Source organism: Chiloscyllium plagiosum, chromosome 6 (genome assembly GCF_004010195.1).
Source record: "Chiloscyllium plagiosum isolate BGI_BamShark_2017 chromosome 6, ASM401019v2, whole genome shotgun sequence".
Classification (NCBI taxonomy): Eukaryota; Metazoa; Chordata; class Chondrichthyes; order Orectolobiformes; family Hemiscylliidae; genus Chiloscyllium; species Chiloscyllium plagiosum.
This window is the reverse complement of record NC_057715.1, coordinates 96,444,632-96,463,201: the sequence shown is the minus strand read 5'-3', so window position 1 is coordinate 96,463,201 and position 18,570 is coordinate 96,444,632. Positions and strand designations below refer to the sequence as shown.

The 18,570-nt window shown below is 40.0% G+C and overlaps 1 protein-coding gene across 3 annotated transcripts in view; it reads right to left on the bottom strand.

Moving 5' to 3' along the window:
• The window catches only part of LOC122550846 (rho guanine nucleotide exchange factor 17-like), a 453,537-nt gene that overhangs the window by 39,750 nt on the left and 395,217 nt on the right, over positions 1-18,570 (bottom strand). For 2 of the 3 annotated variants that reach the window (XM_043692178.1, XM_043692177.1), the window contains exons 6-10: positions 15,435-15,629; positions 12,106-12,156; positions 10,031-10,140; positions 8,742-8,827; positions 2,283-2,401 (exon numbers count right to left, since the gene is read on the bottom strand). In XM_043692178.1, the coding sequence (XP_043548113.1) occupies positions 2,283-2,401; positions 8,742-8,827; positions 10,031-10,140; positions 12,106-12,156; positions 15,435-15,629 (561 nt within the window). The remainder of the gene's footprint in view (positions 1-2,282; positions 2,402-8,741; positions 8,828-10,030; positions 10,141-12,105; positions 12,157-15,434; positions 15,630-18,570) is intronic. The other variant, XM_043692179.1, reaches the window with a different exon arrangement.

Sequence of the window (18,570 nt, the reverse complement as noted above, 5' to 3'; positions counted from 1 at the left end):
GAGGCACAGTGAAAAGCTTTGTCTTGCGAGCCATACAGGCAGATCACGGAGTTAAATAGCATAGATAAGTAAATAATAGGTAAACAGTGGCAAAAACAAAAACACAGGTACAGGCGAATGTTAAGAGTTTGTGAGTCCATTCAATATTCTAACAACAAATATAACTCTACTGTTTAAAAAGGGAGGGAGAGAAAGGAAACAGAGCATTACCGACTAATTTGCTCAACATTTGTGATAGGGAAATACTAGAGGCTATTATGAAAGGTTTGATAACAGAACATTTGGAAAAAACAAGACTGAACAAAGCTGACATAGTTTGTTGAAAGGCATATCATTCTTAATAAATCTACTGGAGTTTCTTTGAGGATGCAACTAGTGAAATTGATGAGCTGTATTTGGATTTTCAGAAGGCTTATGATAAGGTCCTCATATGAGATTGGTGGACAAAGTTAAAGCACAAGGGCTAAAGGTAATATATTGGAATGGATTGAGAAATGGTTGTCAGACAGAAAACAGAGTATATATAAATGGGTCTTTTTCTGTGTGGCAGGCAGAGACTAGTGGGGTACTGCAAGGATACTTGCAGGTATCCTTGGGCCCCAGCTATTCACAATGTATATAAATGACCTGAATGGAGGAACCAAATGCAACATTTCCAAATTTGCTTATGACGTAGAACTGGACGGGACTTTGAGTTGTGAGAGGGATGCAATGAGGCTTCAAGGTGATTTAGACAAATGGAGTATATGAACAAACACATGGCTGATGCAGTACAACATGACTGAATGTATAGTTAACCTTGATAAATTTGTGGTGATGTACCTTGGAAGAAGGAATTAGACAAGGGAGTACTCAAGGAGCCAGGACACTAGGAAGTTCAGAGGAACAGAGTAATCTTGAAGTTTTTCTCCATAGATCCCTAAAGATGGCAGGACAGTTTAATAGGATAATTAAGAAGGCATTTGAGCCACTTACCTTTATCAGTTGTGACATAGATTATAAGGGCCAGGGAAGTTATGTTGGAGCTGTACAGAACTTTGGTTAGGCCACAGCTAGAGTACTGTGTATAGGTCTAGTCACCCCACAATAGGAAGGCTGCAATTGCATTGGTGCGGGTGCAGAGGAGATTCACCAGAATATTGTCTGGGATGGAGCCATTTCAGCTATGAAGAGAAGCTAATTAAGCTTGGGTTGTTTTCCTAGGAGTACAGAAGATTTAGGGTAGATCTGATTGAGGTATATAAAATTGAAGAGCATGGACCTGGAAAGCAGCTGTTCATCTTAGTAAAAGGGTCAATAGCAATGGGGCATAATTTTAAACTGAATGCCTGGAGATGTGAGGGAATTTGAGCAAAAGTTTTTTCACCCAGAATGTGGTGGAGGTTTTGAATGCTCTGCCTTGGAGGGTAGTTAAGGCAGAAAACCTCACAACATTTAAAAAGTACTTGGATGAGCACTTGAAGTGTTACAACATTTAAGACAATGGGCCTAGTGCAGAAAAATAGGACTAACTTAGTAGATTTTTGGCAGTACATTGTTGATGGGCCGAAGGGTCTCTCTTCAGTATTCTAAGATTCTAAAATTCTATGAAATTATACAAATTGATGCTGGGTGTCCTGGGTGAATGAAAGTAGACAGGCAGGTAAAATAAATAATTAGGAAGACAAATGATATATTGACCATCACTGCAAGAGGATTTGAGTTCAGATGTAGAAATGTCTTACTGCAGATATACAGGGTCTTGATCCTGGTGTATTATGGGTAGTGGACACAGACTCAGGATACAAGGTAAACCATTTAAGATTGAGATCAGGAATTGGTGAATCCTCTTCACTCAAAGGGGTTGAACTTGTGGAATACATCACCACAGAAGGCAAGGAGGCCAAGATACTAAATATACTTAAGAAAAAGGTAGATATATTTTCAGATTTTAAAGGTATCAAAGGGAATGAGGAGAAAGTCGGAATATAGCATTGAGATAGAAGATCATCCGTGAGCATATTGAATAATGGAGCAGGCTTGAAGGACCGAATGGCCTAAACTTGCTCTGAGTAACATTATAAATGCCTCACTGTAAAAATGGTATCTCTTTCTGGTTGTGCTGGTGTTGCTGATTGACAGATTTATGATCAGTTGAATGAGTCACCATCCAAATAGCATGACCCTAGCTAATGAGGATTCACCGATTCTATAAAGGATCTGCTGATTCTGGTTTCTCAATGCATTTTGTCTCATCATTAAACTATTTAGAAAGTTATCATTTACATGTCATAAGCTCATACCTGGTGTGAAATACTTAGTGTCTCTGCCAACGTGCTAATCTGACTCAAGATACTGAAATCTTCCTCCAGCCGATTGAGAGTCTTCTGGATGTTTTCACGGTTAGTGGCTTGGGATGTCCCTAGAATGCACATTGCAAATTAAAACCAGAGTTAGAGACCGAGCAAAATAGAAGCAATTCTTTTGACAATGCATCACCAACTTGAAGATATGTATCAATTTTAATGTGGTAAAATGTTCCAAGCAAGTTGCACAGAGACATTTTTGGGAAAATATTGACACAGAGCTAAAAAATAAGTCATTTTTGGGGGGAGGTGATCAAAAACGTATGGGGCATCTAAAGAAGGGGGTGAGAGGAGGAGCGGTGCAAGGAATTCCAAAGCTTCAGACCTAGACGGCTGAAAGAACAGCCACTTCTGATGAGTGTAGGAATTGGGGAATTCACAAGCAGTTAATGTTGGAGGAATGTTAAGTTTGTGAAGGATTGTAGGCCAGGATGAAATTACAGACACAGTGAGGAGAAGATACTATTTAAAGACTACAGTAGTACCAATGTCAATATTGCTTGAACGGGAGACAAGTTACCGTAAGTTACTGTCTGGCATTCATCAAGACAAATACAAGAACGCCAAGCTTCAAAGGATCAGCGCAATATTTTGGTTGGCAAGTCGGCTTTGATTGGCTGAGGCATTGTCATAGAGAAAACAACAATGAAATATAAGTTTGTTCAGCTTCCAGTAATTCAAAAAAAAAATGTTCAGGGTTTAAACGTTTATTTTATTTTTACAAAGAATGCCTCCCTGTACATAAATACGGCGAAAGTGAGTACTGCAGATGCTGGATATTAGAGCCAAGTGTGTGGTGCTGGAAAAGCACAGCCGGTCAGGCAGCATCCGAGGAGCAGGAAAGTTGACGTTTCGGGCATTAAGGAATGTATATAAATAAGTCATTTCTAGCTCATGTAAATGAGGTACATTACGAGCTCTATTAATTATCTTAAATTAGTTGCTATTATTGCACTCAGGATTGTTCAGCATGTGTTGCCCAACCATAACATCATATTTTAAAGCAGATGCTTTGCTTTAGATTTTCCAAGTGCAAGCTATTTGACTAACATATGTGCTCTGTCTATAATGAACAACTGTAGGAACATACTGTTTGATTCAATCAACCAATTGCTGAAGTGTACGGACTATATATCTGGCATTGCACTGAAATTCAAATATTGATCATTTGTGTAGTTTTGCAATATGTGTGTTGGGGCCAAATCAATCTGGCCTGTGAGTCAGCTGCATTTATTTGTTAAATAAAATGCATCCACATCCCAGCGAACATTGCTCATTAAATATAACCGGAGAATATTACCTTCAAACAACTGTACTTACCTACAAGATATTCATAGATTCACAACAAATTTAGTTTGGGGGTGGATGCTACATTTTCCTTAGGAGAAGCAATACCAACAAATTCATTTGAAAAAGACTGGTTAGCAAGGTTAGATCTCATGGAATAAAGGGAGAACTAGCCATTTGGATATGGAACTGGCTCAAAGGTAGAAGACAGAGGGTGGTGGTGGAGGGTTGTTTTTCAGACTGGAGGCCTGTGACCAGTGGAATGCCACAAGGATCAGTGTTGGGTCCTCTACTTTTTGTCATTTACATAAATGATTTGGATGCGAGCATAAGAGGTACAGTAAGTAAGTTTGCAGATGACACCAAAATCGGAGGTATAGTGGACAGCAAAGAAGGTTATCTCAGATTACAACAGGATCTGGACCAGATGGGTCAATGGGCTGAGAAGTGGCAGATGGAGTTTAATTCAGATAAATGCGAGGTGCTGCATTTTGTGAAAGCAAATCTTAGTAGGACTTATATACTTAATGGTAAGGTCCTAGAGAGTGTTGCTGAACCAGGGTTGGAGGATTTGAGCTATAGGGAGAGGTTGAAAAGACTGGGGCTGTTTTCCCGGGAGTGTCGAAGGCTGAGGGATGCCTTATAGAAGTTAATAAAATCATGAGGGGCATGGATAGAGTAAATAGACAAAGTCTCTTCCCTGAGGTGGGGGGGGAAGTCCAGAACTAGAGGGCATAGGTTTAGGGTGAGAGGGGAAAGATATAAAAGAGACCTAAGGGGCAACTTTTTCACGTAGAGGGTGGTACATGTATGGAATGAGCTGCCAGAGGAAGTGGTGGAGGCTGGTACAATTGCAACATTTAAAAGGCATTTGGATGGGTATATGAATAGGAAGGGTTTGGAGGGATATGGGCCGGGTGCTGGCAGGTTGGACGAGATTGGTTGGGATATCTGGTTGACATGAACAGGTTGGACCGAAGGGTCTGTTTCCATGCTGTACATCTCTATGACTCTAAGTTTTAAACACTGTCAGAATCCGAATTAATATGTACACATTGTTGTATTTTACATTCGAACAATTAATTTAATAATTAGCATTTGTGTAAATTTACAATTGACTTCTCCAAATGAATTCCATGTTTTGTAAATCATCATAACAATGTTATTTCAACAGAAGCCTACAATGCACACAATATGTGAGATTATAAACGATCCCAGGGCTTTGTCAGGCAACAGTCATACCCTCACTTCATACATTTCCCAGCATTCCAGGCTCTTGTGCAATGATAACCAGAAGAAAATGCATCACGATCTGCAATTATTTGTTTTTAGTATGTTCTAAAGCCTCGCTATCTTGAATCCATGACAGTACTAAACTTTGCACCAATAAATAATCACACAGTGCCAGACATGATGTGTTGGACAGAAGAACAAATGACAATGGGTTTAGCTCATCAAAGCATTTTTTGTGTCTCTAATGGGAGCAAAGAAGACATTTTAGAGTTAGGAACATATTTGTCTATCTGAAAGGCTGTCTTATAGCATCTTGGGAACCTTGACATGGAACACCTTTCTGATTCCAAAAGTCCCTTTGGAATTAGCTAGCCAGTTTTGGTCTGTTGTTGGACACTGGGGAGCTTGCTCCTGTCACCTGTTGATACATTATCTATGGAACAAGAAAATGCATGGCAATGAGATGTTGGAGTGTTTGCTTGGAAGAATAATTGAACTGTGGTTCATTTTGCTTTGTATTTGAACAGTAGCTGTAGTGTTCCTGTTTGTTGAAGTTGCAGAAGAAGAAATCAATGCAAAAAGGTTTTTTTCCCAGGAGCTGCAAAATGGGAGTTAATGTATAAAAGATATGTGCCTGAATATTGTTTGTAGTGAAGAGAAGGTGAATTTCATGTGTATCACTACCCACTAATTGAGTTAAGATGAATAAGTGATAGGTTGCATTCTGTGGTTGCACAAGAAAAATGGGTGTGATGCAGTTCAGTTAGCGTACACCATTTTGAGCACGCCAAGTGGTCTCAGGCACCAAATCCCAAGAAGTGTAGTTTCTAGTTTTGCTGAAACCTGGTGGATTCTATTCCCTTTCTAGGGACACACATTCAAATCCTACAAATGACCATATCCTTTTACCCACCCAAACGTTGCCAGTATCACAACACCTGCAACATTCAGGTGCAACTCACAAATACTTGTGAGATAACTGCAAGGAGGCAGATATCCTGTCACCAAGTCATCCTTTGTTTATACACGTACAGTACATGGACTCTGACTAGCCAGCTCAAAGCCAGTCTCTAGAGTGAGTAGAACTTCTAAATCTCCTGTTTACATCTGTCAGCCAGGGCTCCCTGATTGGCCCAGGCTAACAACCCCAATCAAGGATTTCATATTCAATGAAGTCTACCTGGCCCCCATTCCAACCACTACAATCTGCCATCCTACCTTGTGACTTGTGAACCAACAGAAAGCACAGCTCCAAAACCACCCTTTTTCACACATTAAACCTGACAGTTGAAAGCTGATTTAAACTATAATTTAGCCCTGCTTACTGAAACCTTGCTTGCAGCTGGTCTGCTGAGATAAGGAAGATAAGCATATCTGAGCCTTCCGTAATCGTGTTTTATGTCTCATGTGTATTTGTGTGGGAAGGTCTTCTGATTCCCTACCTCTGAGCTTGAATTCTGCACTAGGAATCAATGGCTATGGAAGGTGCATTCAAGTCAAATCCTAACAGGTTGATTACCAAACTGTAAAGCCTTTAAGCATGCCAGTGGCATGTAATAAAAGCAGGAGAGACTCCTGGTCAGCCTGGAGTGGTACTCCTTAAACTAGCTTTAGGTTAGCAACCTTTTCCAGGAAAAATAGCTGTGCAAAGCGTTTGTGTAAAAAACGAGATGTGAGCCGTTTCTATCTGCAGGAAGTCTCTTCAGTTTACGTTCAAATTTGTATGTTGTGATGCAAATTTGCCATTTCAATTGACACAGAGCCCAATAACAGAGCTATTCTGTGTCTGCTCATGGTATAGCCTTCACAGCTTTAAAATCAATAATGAAACCCTTACCCTCAGGGGTAGCACCAGCTTAATAATCTGTATGTGAAATCTACCAGCTTTAACCTCAAGGTGAATCAACATTGTTATTTAAGACGGGTGTATTTCTGGTGAATCCAGTGGGGATTAGTGAAGGAAGGGCAGGAATGAACAGGCAGTCCATTGAAGAAAAGGTAGGGTCATGATCAAAGAAGGGAATGGGAGAGTGAAGTAAAAAGCATGTCAAGGGGGAGTTAATAAAAATGAAGCAAATTCAGGCTGCCCAGAATACTTTGCAACCAACACAACTACACTTTGTGAAATTAATGACTGCTAATTTGGATGCAGTAAGCTTCTACAAACAGTTATAGAGTCACTAAACACAGAAACAGACCCTTCGGTCTAACTCAATAAAAACTGAAAGACATTCTCCCTGTGTCTGAGTGGGTTTCCTCCAGGTTCTCTGATTTCCTCCCACAGTACAAAGATGTGTAGCCAGGTGAATTGGCCATGCTAAATTGCCCATAGTGTTAGGTGCATTAGTCAGAAGGAAATGGATCTGTGTGAGTTACTCTTTGGAGGGTCGGTGTGGATTGGTTGTGCCGAAGGGCCTGTTTCCACACTGTAGGGAATCTAATCTAATCTAATCCAAAACTGCAGATGCTGTAAATCAGAAACAAAAACAGAATTTGCTGGAAAAGCTCAGCAGGTTTGGCAGAGACTGTGGAAAGAAATCAGAGATAACGTTTCGGGTTGTATGACCCTTCCTCAGAACGCTGAGGATGAAGTGATACTGGGGAGTGGTGCAGCCCTGAGTCAACATGATACAATGCTTGAGCCGAAATGTTAATTTCTCTCCACAGATGTTGCCCGACCTGATGATCTTTTTCAGCAATTTCTAATTTTGTCTTTGGTCTAACTCATCCATGTCAACCAGGTATCCTAAATTAATCTAGTCTGATTTGCCAGCATTTGGCCCATATTCCTTGCAATAAATAACCAGATCAATGTTTTAAGGGATGTTGGTGAGGCACTCAGGAAAACAGCCCTCCACGACCTTTGTTTTGCTGAAAAGTGCTGCGAATCTTTCATGTCACCCTGGGATGGTAGATACAACCTTAGCAAGGCAAGACATACAAGGTGATAGACCACGTGCTGGAAAATGGGATTAGAATACTGAGATGGCTGTTTTTCACCACTGCAAACTCGATGGGCTGAAGGGCCTTTTCCGGTGCTGTAGAACTCTATGATCTGACTTTCACCTTTCATTTGAAAGCTGGGACCTTGACTAAAAATGCAGGAATGAAGTATGAATGGGGGAGAAGCAAGAGTGATTGCAGAAGGAGGTGAGAAGGGAACTGCTAACTGCCATATTTACCTTCCAGTCTCCATGCCAAATGGAGCCTGCAAGCTGGTGGTGGCTGTCCCTGTCATGTCACCCACACCTAGCATCCACAAGAGAACAAAAAAGAAAAGATAGAGAAAAAGAGAGAAAGAAACAGAAAGTACAGTTAAGCGGAGAGAAGAAAAATTAAGAAATGAAATAGGAATTGAAGAGAAAGACGCAGAGATAGCAAAACACAAACAGTAGAGCTAGTCTGAGAGTTCATATTGTTCAACTGTGATGTGCAAGGCCACTGTGTTACTGAAAAATGCTGTACTCTTACTTCACCAGGTTGGAAAATGTTCCTGTTTATTTTGGATTTGAATACTGAATATCGCTAAGCAATGATTGGTGTTTTCTACTGCCTGTATGTCTGATGCTTCAACCAGACTGCAAAACTCAAAATGGATACTGAAAATCGTTTTTGAAAATCACAGAAACTGTATCCTGCTGAATTGTGCATCTGTTTCCATCTGTTCACTTCTTCTCATTGTGGGCTTTCCATGGTTCTACAACGGTCTTGTCCTTCTTTGGCTACTTATCTCAGGCATGTTTTGGCTTCTTTATTTTAAATCTACACACACCCTCTATCATGGATGGTTCTTAACAACAGACTTAAAGTTTTAAATAAGCATTATGTCCAAGAAGGATACATTAGTGACAATTAATGCTGCAACTTATCACAGACCTTTCACAATATCCAAATCTTCCAAAGGCAGTTTCCAGAGGAACTTATACTTGCTTGCAGTGTCAATCACACTCCCAGCTGTGTATCTATTTAGAATGAAAACACTTAGTGGAGGCTACATTTGCCAAAATGAATATAGTACAAGGGTCCAGATAACATACTCTAACATCTTCTAGAACATGATTACAAAGTGTAAGGGCTGAACTGATGGGGGGGATGTGGTTCCCCAACTCTGCCTATCAAACGTCATGGGCTGCGTAAACAGAAAAGCAGCTTTAAATACTCACCGCTGGATGACCAGAGTTTGGATGGTGAGATAGATTTTCTTAGTCCTTGCACACTTTCAGCATTTCTAAGGAAATTGCAGCAGCTCTCTGCCATTTCCTGGTATATGCCGGCTGAGGTTCCTTGTCCTTACTTTTAGAAGATTTTGTTACGAGAACACTTGGAATTAAAGTGCCTGGGTTCTGTCTTTGCAACTGACAGGCAAGTGAACAAATGTAAAAGGGGTTTTGGTCACCCTAGAGGACCATATTCCAAATACTTGCACACTGGTAAAACAGGTACAATGTCACAACTCTGAACCATGAGTTGATACTTGTCTTATTGCCTCTTCTGTCTTTTTAAAAACTTTATCCTCTCACCCTAAAAATCTGCCCCCTAGTCTTGAAATCCTCCACACGAGGGAAAAGACACCTGCCATTCACCTTATCCATACACTTAATGATTTTATAAACTTCTGAAAGGTCACCTCTCAACCTCCTACACTCCAGGAAAACAAATCCCAGCCTTTCCTGCCTCTCCTATCTCAAACCCTCCATTCCTGACAGCATCTTGATAAATCTCTTGTGAACCCTTAAAATGGTTTTTGGTTATATAAACCACACTGAAACACATTGATCTGATATTGCTGCTGGAACTACCAATGTTCACTATTACTACAACTTAAAATACAAAATGTAACAGTTTTTAAGGGTAGGTCAGATGCTCATGCGAAGCAATTCAGAGAGGCTGCTGATAGAGTTCAATCAGGAAAGGCAGGAAGCCTCAAAAGGAGCATTAAGACTGGCATGGACTGATTAGGCTGACTGTCCAGTTAGTGTGCTGTACATCCTATGCAAGGTAATGGATTTGGGCTGTTGCTTTAAGAGGCAACATACCTGTAGCATCAATTTAATGCCTTGGAAATCAGTTGAACATTTACTGCTGCATTCTTTTAGACCAGGAAAAGACAAAACACACTCTGTCTACACGTAAATATTTCTATTCAGAAGAGGTTGCACACTCACAAGCTCATAGAACTCCGCCGGAGAGAGCCCGTTTTACGTTTCAAAGTAGTGCAAATCAGAAGGTCTGTGAACAGAAACAGCGAGCGCTCCTTCTTGCTGCTAACGGATTTCTGGACATAGATGAAATGGCAAAAACAGAAACATATCAGTATGACTGTTAAGAAAGTGTCATTTTCAATTATGTTAGGAAAAATTTGAATTTAAGATGGTTTCATGCAAATGTTTCTTCAGAGGATTATCCTTAATTCTTTCACACAGGAGTCATCAGTCAATGTAAACAGCCCAATCCATCCAAATATTCAACAACATGGGACTGGTCTGCCTTCATTGATGTCTTCAGAAAGCAAGTCAAAGATTGTGTGAGGATGAGAGCACTATCTCTTAGAAATCTTAATAGTTGCTAGACTGCAGGCCAGGGAAATATTACAAGGGAGTAGGGAAAGATTGGGGGAGTGGTGAAAAACAGGCATAGAGCTCAGCAACACAAGGGACACAGATATTTCACTATATCTAAAGGCAATAACCCACCATTATTTTTAATTCACTTGTGGGATATGGGCATTGCTGGTTGACCAGCATTTATTGCCCATCCCTAGTTGTCCTTGAACCAAGTGGCTTGCTAGAGCATTTCTGAGGGCACTTGAGAGTCAACCACCTTGCTGCGGGTCTCGAATCACACTTAAGTCAGACCAGATAAGGATGGCAGATTTCCTTCCATGAAGGACATTAGTGAGTCGGATGGAGATTTCCTGACAATTGGCAATGATTTCACAGTCATCAGTAGATTCTTAATTCCAAACTTTTTAAAAATTATTGATTGCAATTTCTACCATCTGCCTTGGCAGGATTCGAAACCAGGTCCCCAGAACATTAGCTGATTAATAGTCTAATGATAATACCACTAGGCCATCGCCTTCCCTTTCTCCTTTTCCAGTTTTTTAACTGTGCAGTAGGAAGTGGAGGCTGTCACTAGTCATTATTTTAATATATTGTTCCATTTCAAACTTAGGCACAAAATATTTTTCTCAAGGTCTCTTGGGATTTTTCTCGAGGTGTACTTTTAAGTTTTGGCAGTGACTTGTTAAATTTTCCACTTCCACTAAATCATTTGTTAGGTTAAGCAGTCATGTAGTAACAATATCTTTCATCTTTGTGTGGACATATGGGGTGTTTGGACTCTTTAGAAGCAGAATTAGAAGAATTAGTCAGTATCAACCCCATTAAACTGAATGCAACAACACACAAGGAAAACATTAACTTGCTAGACATTGCAGATTCAATACACAAAAGGCCACACTTTAAACACACCTTTCACAGACTGGTGAGGTCACAGCTAATGAATTTTCATCATTTATTTACAAACTTTAAGATGTGAGCCAGACAATTACAACCTTTTTTTTTAAACTGCATCACAGATCTCAATCTCAGGTTTAACAATAAAACAACAGTTATTCATTATAACACCTCATCATTTCCGCATATGGGTAGCTCTTGAACTTAACCAACCTTTAATGTGAAATTCCACATCCCTGCGCGAGGAAATCTTGACCTCGTGAGCACAAGCTTTTCTGGCTCCCTAGCTGAGTATTTCTCTGTTGACAGTTTTAAAACTATTATCTCGCGTTCTCAGCCTCTGACTCTTCACAGGCCCCTTGCAGCCTCCTCCTCAACCCTCTCTTGCACCTTCTTTCTCCAACCCCCACCTCACTAGTGAACATTTCAACAGCAAGCATGGGAGACATCCAACCAATCATCAGAACCCCCTCCCCAATTCTATCATTTTATTTACAGGGCGACGTTTTGCCCATTGGCTTCCCCCGGCTGCACTTACCTGCGTGTTTTGGTGGTTTTCATGGCAGGTTCACCTGCCACCTCATATATATTGAGCCCTGCTAAGTACAGATTTGACCATTATTTGCATCCTTCCTTACTCTGACAGATTTCTCTTTCCACCTCAAGATGACCCATAATTTCACATTAGAAGACCTCAATCTCATTCAAGATCGCGACCTTCAGTTGTTCCTTGTGTTGAGACTGTTAAAGGTAAGAGTTGCCAAGTTGGAAAAGGTTCTTACCACTTCAGTCACCATTTCCTGCCTTAAAAACTTTCTGTGAGGAACCAGGAGCTGCAGAACAAGACAGGAAAATACACTGTTACAGCACTGAGAAACCAGGCAGAGTGAAAAATCAAAATATCGATCTGAAATTACAATAAGACACAGGTAGATCATTGTCTCTCTCAAGAGGTTGGGGGCATTTGAACCTGAAAACAGGAATACACCATCAAGATTTGAACCTGTTCTACCATTCAGTGGAGTCTTGGCTATTTTGCATTTTAACATCTGTGCTGTCTACGCATTACAAAAATCTAGCAATATCAGCTTTCAAATCGTGAACTGAGCTCATATATACGGCCTTTTGTGGGACTAAGTTCCACAATTCTACCAACCTTTGCCTGACGAACTGTTCCTCATTTCTCTCCTAAATGGCTTGGCTCTGAGTTGAAGTTAATGCATATTTGTCTTAGATTCCACAACCAGCAGAAAAGATTTCTCTCTTCCTTATATCAATCCTTTCAAAATCCTAAAAACTTCAATCAAATCACCAAAAGTCAAATTCCAGAAAATAGAACCCTTGTTAATGTAATCTCATAATTTAAGCTCTAAAACCTGACAACATCCCTGCTAATCTGCACTCCTTCCATGTCCTTCCCAAGACACATTACCCAGAACTCTCCACAATACAACAGGTATGACCCAAGCAGGGCTCTGTACTGCTTTAGCAAAACTATCCTATCTACAGCTGAACTCTCTTGATAGAAATACCAGAATTCTATTATTTTTTCATTTAATTTTGTTCATTGACAACTATATTTTAATGATCTGTGCACACAGACCCTGAAATTCTGTAGGCCACATGACCACTTCTTTTTGCTTGTTGAAAAATATTTGAGTCTATACTTTTTTATTCGAAAAGGAATCACCTCATACTTCTCCCTGTACTGAAACCCATCTTCCACATTTTTTCACAATTACTTTATCAATATCAATATACTTTTAAGTTCCTGACTGGTCTGCTTCAATGCCACCAATCTTTATAACATCAACAAACTTGAATATATGGTTCCCTTCTGCATTACGTATGTCCTAAATAAATGCCATTCACACTGGAGTAAATGCTAGCTCTACCTTCCATGGCATAGTCTGTGATTGGAAGCTAATATCCATTATAACATCAAGCTGGTCAGGGGATAACCAGCTGGAAAATTTGTTTAGCTGGAAACTAAAGAGAGAAACCTAAAGTAATCCTCTCAATGAATGTCAGCTATCCTTGCTGCTGTTAGAATTCTGGAGATCATAGGTTGTGTTGTTGTTTAAAACTGTGGCATTGGGCTTTAGGAAACCATGGTTGTTTTTTGATGCTTTAAGCCACTGTTCAGGAGTTACCTGGAGACTTGTGCGTGAGCCGTGGAACCCAGAGTGGTGAAGTTTTAAAGGAAGTCGGAAGGTTGCTTAGCCAAAAGTAAATAGAAGAACCCTTAGGAAACGGTACCTTGGAAGCTGGTGAGTCAGAGTGATTGTAGACAGCTGTGACATACTTTCTTGGTTGGTCCCAAGGAAAATGAATGAAGTTTCAAGACTCATAACATAAGACAAGTCTTTTTTCTGGGGTTGTGTGACTATGTAAAATGTAGAACTGAGTTGATAGGTTAGTCTTTATAAGCTTTACAGTTACGCTAATAGTGGTTGCTTTCTCTTTCTATACACAATAGAAATTCTGTTTGTAAAATATCATGACACCTTGTGGTATAATTTTGTTAGGTAATTCTGATATGTGAGATCCTTAAAATATTAATGATGGCTAACAGGATCACAATATTTTCTTGCCCCTTTTTGTTCTTCATCTCTCTCCTAGTCCCTTCGATCTACACTATCCTCTATACGTCTACATGCCCTTGCTTTGGCTTTTGGCATCTCTCATCTTTTGGCCAACAGTGATTAATGTATTTACTATAAATGGTAAAGAAAGAATTTGTAGCTATATACAGTACAGGAGTGTCCTTCTTGAGTTCAGACTGGGATTATATGTTGAAGTCTCCAAGGTGATTTGGAGTTTACAATGCTACCACTGAGAGAAATGTGGCAGTAATGAAGAGAACTTTAAGCACAACAGCATGGACATTTTACAACATCACAATGGATATCCAGTAATTTTTCACTTCTAGAAAAGGTTCTATCTGGATCATCAGGATAATAATTTATTACATGTACATTTCACATTCATCAACTGTTGATAATATTGCAATAAGTGTTTAGGTTTGTCCTAAATAAATACCAAAGCAAGAACATCCTTAATTTGAATGGCACAAAGAGGTTCAGAGATAAGCACGTTGACTTATTCATTTTGACTCCCTTACTGAAGTATTTCAGCTCAGTATCATACCCACCAAACTAGGAACTCAGCATCAAACTGATGGTAATACCCAGTGCGGTAACGCCTAGCAAGTCTGAACTGAGAATATGGTCCTTTTCAGTTAAATGCCATTTAAATACCAAATGTAAATTGGTATTGTTGTTAGAAAAGCTCAATTTTAATTTCCATTGATAGCAAGGGAAGTAAGCAAAAGTCAACTTTGATAATGGTCGGCCAATGTATATTCTTCTAGGAGAAAATGAGGACTACAGATGCTGGAGATCAGAGCTGAAAATGTGTTGCTGGAAAAGCGCAGCAGGTCAGGCAGCATCCAAGGAGCAGGGGAACTGACGTTTCTTGAAGAAGGGCTCATGCCTGAAACGTCGATTCTCCTGCTTCTTGGATGCTGCCTGACCTGCTGCGCTTTTCCAGCAACACATTTTCAGCGGCCAATGTATATTATTAGCTTTATGCCATGGCAGCAATTTGAAAATTAGTTTTGCGTGTTTCCACAAAACTATGATTCCATTTTCAGTTATTTGACTGACATGTCTCAGTGCACAATCCAAAATGTGCAGAGATGGATCTTGGGTTAATGATAGGTGCAGTACAGGAAGAGGTATAGGCCATTCAGCCCCTTCAATATGTTGAGGCATTAATTTAGATCATGCCAAATTTGTATCTGCCAGGCTTGATTGTGTTACTATAAATAGCCTTGTCTAACAAAAATCTTTCAATCTGGTTTTTGATGTTTTCAATTGACCTGGTCTAAAAGGCTCTTTGGGAGAGAAAGAACAAAACGTTGACCCCCATTTTTGTGAAAAAATGTTAGGTTATGAATTGAGTCTTGAAGGATTTCCCCAAAACTGAAGCTGAGGAAAACTTCACATTCTTTATGTAAACTGGAGACTATTAAACAATGTTGGTGATGCATAGCCCTGCTAAACATTAATTTTGGTCACAACTTCTGGGGTGTGTATAGTAATTGTACCTCTTCATGGATACGCACATCCATCATGCCTTCTATATGGGATTCTATCTCTTGCAGGATGCGAGCCTCTTTCTCTGCTTCCTCTGCATTCTTCTTCCCCTTGTTTATCCTTTCAGCTAGTAACTTAATGTAACGCTGTGCTGCCAGCAGGCAAGGATGATCTGGGTGATCGTCAGGAGTGTGTTTCAGTAGATCCTGCCATGCAGAAAACAACATAATTTCACTGATTAGGGATTAATAAACCACCATCTGCCTCATTTAGCCCAATCCCCTTCAGTAATCCTTTTGGCAAATCCCTGTACATTGCATTTGGAGATGACTGTCAGGTGAGTGAAGACAGAAGAAGGGGGTTTCAGAGTGAATATTGATGATCGTACTCCACATAGCCAATGGTCTGGAAAACAATATCATGATGAAAATGAACAGGAAGGTGTTGGCATTATTAGATAATAGTCAATGCATTAATTAAGATAAACAAGTTCAGCATTTTATCACCAATGTTGTGAACAGTAATTATGATTAAAATTTGCATCAATCCAATGAAGCAATTCCTGATTTCAGAGTAAGTTCCACTTGACTTTGATTTACAACTGAAGTACGGCACCGTGATACTGAACTCTCCAATAAAAAACATACTACTGCAGTTACTGGAAAATCTAAAACAACAATAGAGAGTTCTGGAGAATCAGAAAAACAGAAAATCAGAATCAGAATTAATGTTTCAAGCCCTGAAACCCTTTGTCAGGACAACTCTTTTTTTCTCTCTGCAGATGTTGCCAGATCTGCTGACTTTCTCAAGCATGTTCCGTTCCTGTATAACATTGAACTCCTTAGGTTATTAATGAACTTCAAGGATGGAGCATAACCTAGCTCTGCAAATCCTTTCTCTTCATATGCTTATCCAATTCTTTTTAGAAAGCTGCAATTGAAACTGCCTCCACCACACTGTGCATCCCATACCAAAGGGGGGGATGATGGTAGTGACTCTAGACTAGCAGTCTAGCGGCCAAGGATAGCGATTGAGTGACCCAGGCTGTTGAGTGAGGGACACAAGTTCAAATCCCAGAGCAGCAAGAAGTGGAACTTGAATTCAATTAACAAAATAAAAACAGGATTTGAAAGCTCGTCTCAGTAAATGTGAAACTAAAATTATCATTGACAGCTGTGAAAAACACCCATCAGGTCCCTGAGGAAAGAAATCTGCCATCCCTACTTGGTCTAGCCTATATGTGACTCCAGACCTACAGCAATGTAGTTAACTCTTAATTTCACCCTGAAATGGCTGAGCAAACCACACAGCTCAATGGGGATTCAGGGATGGACAACAAATGCTGGTCCTGCCAGTGATACTCACATTATATGAAAGAATAAATAAAAGAAAGAAATCTATGTCCACTTGTTACATTTGAAAGGTTTTCCTCATGTTGCCTTTGGTTATTTTGCCATTCCTCTTCACCCATACCCTCTGGTTTCCAACCTTTACGACCGGAGAGAATTTCCCTCCATCTATTCTATATAGAACCCACATGGTTTTGAACACCTCTTATCAGACCTCCTTTCAACTTTTACTTCTCTAAGATGGAACCATGTTTTCTTGTATTGTTGGTGGCAATGCTTCACTCACTTTAGAAAAATGTCTCACACAAAAGTCTCTTTGGTTTCGGTCTTTTGTTTCATGAGTAATGTAACTAATGTAACAATTAAACTCGACGTTGAGAAGAAAACTCACCTTACTAAAGTCCTGGAGCTACTTCTGTAAATCCATTCTGCACCCTCTATAAAGGCTTCACATTCTTCCTAAAACATGACACCCAGAATTTCACACATTCTTCAGTTGACGTCAACCCACTGTTTTATAAAGGTCTGGCATACCTCATTGCTTTGTACCCTACGTATTCAAAAAGCCATGGATCCTGTATGACTTTTTAACCACCTTCTCAATGTACCCTGCCACTTTGAATAACTTGTACAGACATTAGTCACCCCATCTCTTTGCTCCTGCATCCATTTTAAAAATTCTATCAGTGAGGTTAAGGTGTGTTATTTGCATATGTATATTAACATAATTTGTTTTAGAATTTGTATTTTGAACTAGTGGCGTGTAGATTTTGGTCCATGTGTATGGGGAGGTTTAATGATTAACATGTCAGTATTTCTGCAGCCAATATCTTTTGAACCTACATGAGAGAATGAGTGAGTGAGAGTGAGAGAGAGAAAGAGAGATGACTTTGGAGTGATAGTGGAAATGTATTTGCATTCTGATAGTTTTACGACTGGACAGCATAAACAAGCTTTCTTTTAATTTGGAAGAATGGGGGGTTACATTTTTTTGCTTAAGGGAAAATCCCTTAACTTGGAAAGCTTTTGGTTTTAGTTTGCAGAGTTGGGATTGAAATTAGATATAAGAACAGAAAGGTGTTAGTTCAGAACAGTCAGGACATAGATTACCTCGGTGTAAGCGATTTAGTTGAAAGCTCCAGCAGTCTTCGGTTCGAAGGCTGAATGGGTTATTTGAAGCTGCAAAAATTTCATCTCAATTACATAACTAATTAAGCAAGAGGCTTTCAGACTTTCAGGACTGGGAATTGAAGTAAACAGTCAAGTAAAAACTTATCGTAAGGACAGACTGACGGGCAGAGGGGGTGTCCTTACGTGCTATTGTAAAGACCTTCAAGTGGACGGGGCCTGGGAAATGAATATTCAAGGCTACACGTGCTATCGTAAGGACAGACTGATGGGCAGAGGGGGTGGGGTGGCCACGTTGGTAAGGGACGATATTCAGTCCCTTGCGTGGGGGGACCTAGAGTCAGGGAATGTAGAGTCAGTGTGGATAGAGATTCGAAATACTAAGGGTAAAAATACCCTCTTGGGAGTCATATACAGGCCCCCAAACAGTAGTCTGGATGTCGGATGTAACTTAAATCAGGAGCTGAAATTGGCCTGTCGCAAAGATGTCACTACAGTTGTTATGGGGGATTTTAACATGCATGTAGACTGGAAGAATCAGGATGGTATTGGGCCACAAGAAAGAGACTTTGTGGAGTGCCTCAGAGATGGATTCTTAGAGCAGCTGGTGCTGAAGCCGACCAGGGAGAAGGCAATTCTGGATCTGGTATTGTGCAACGAACCAGAATTG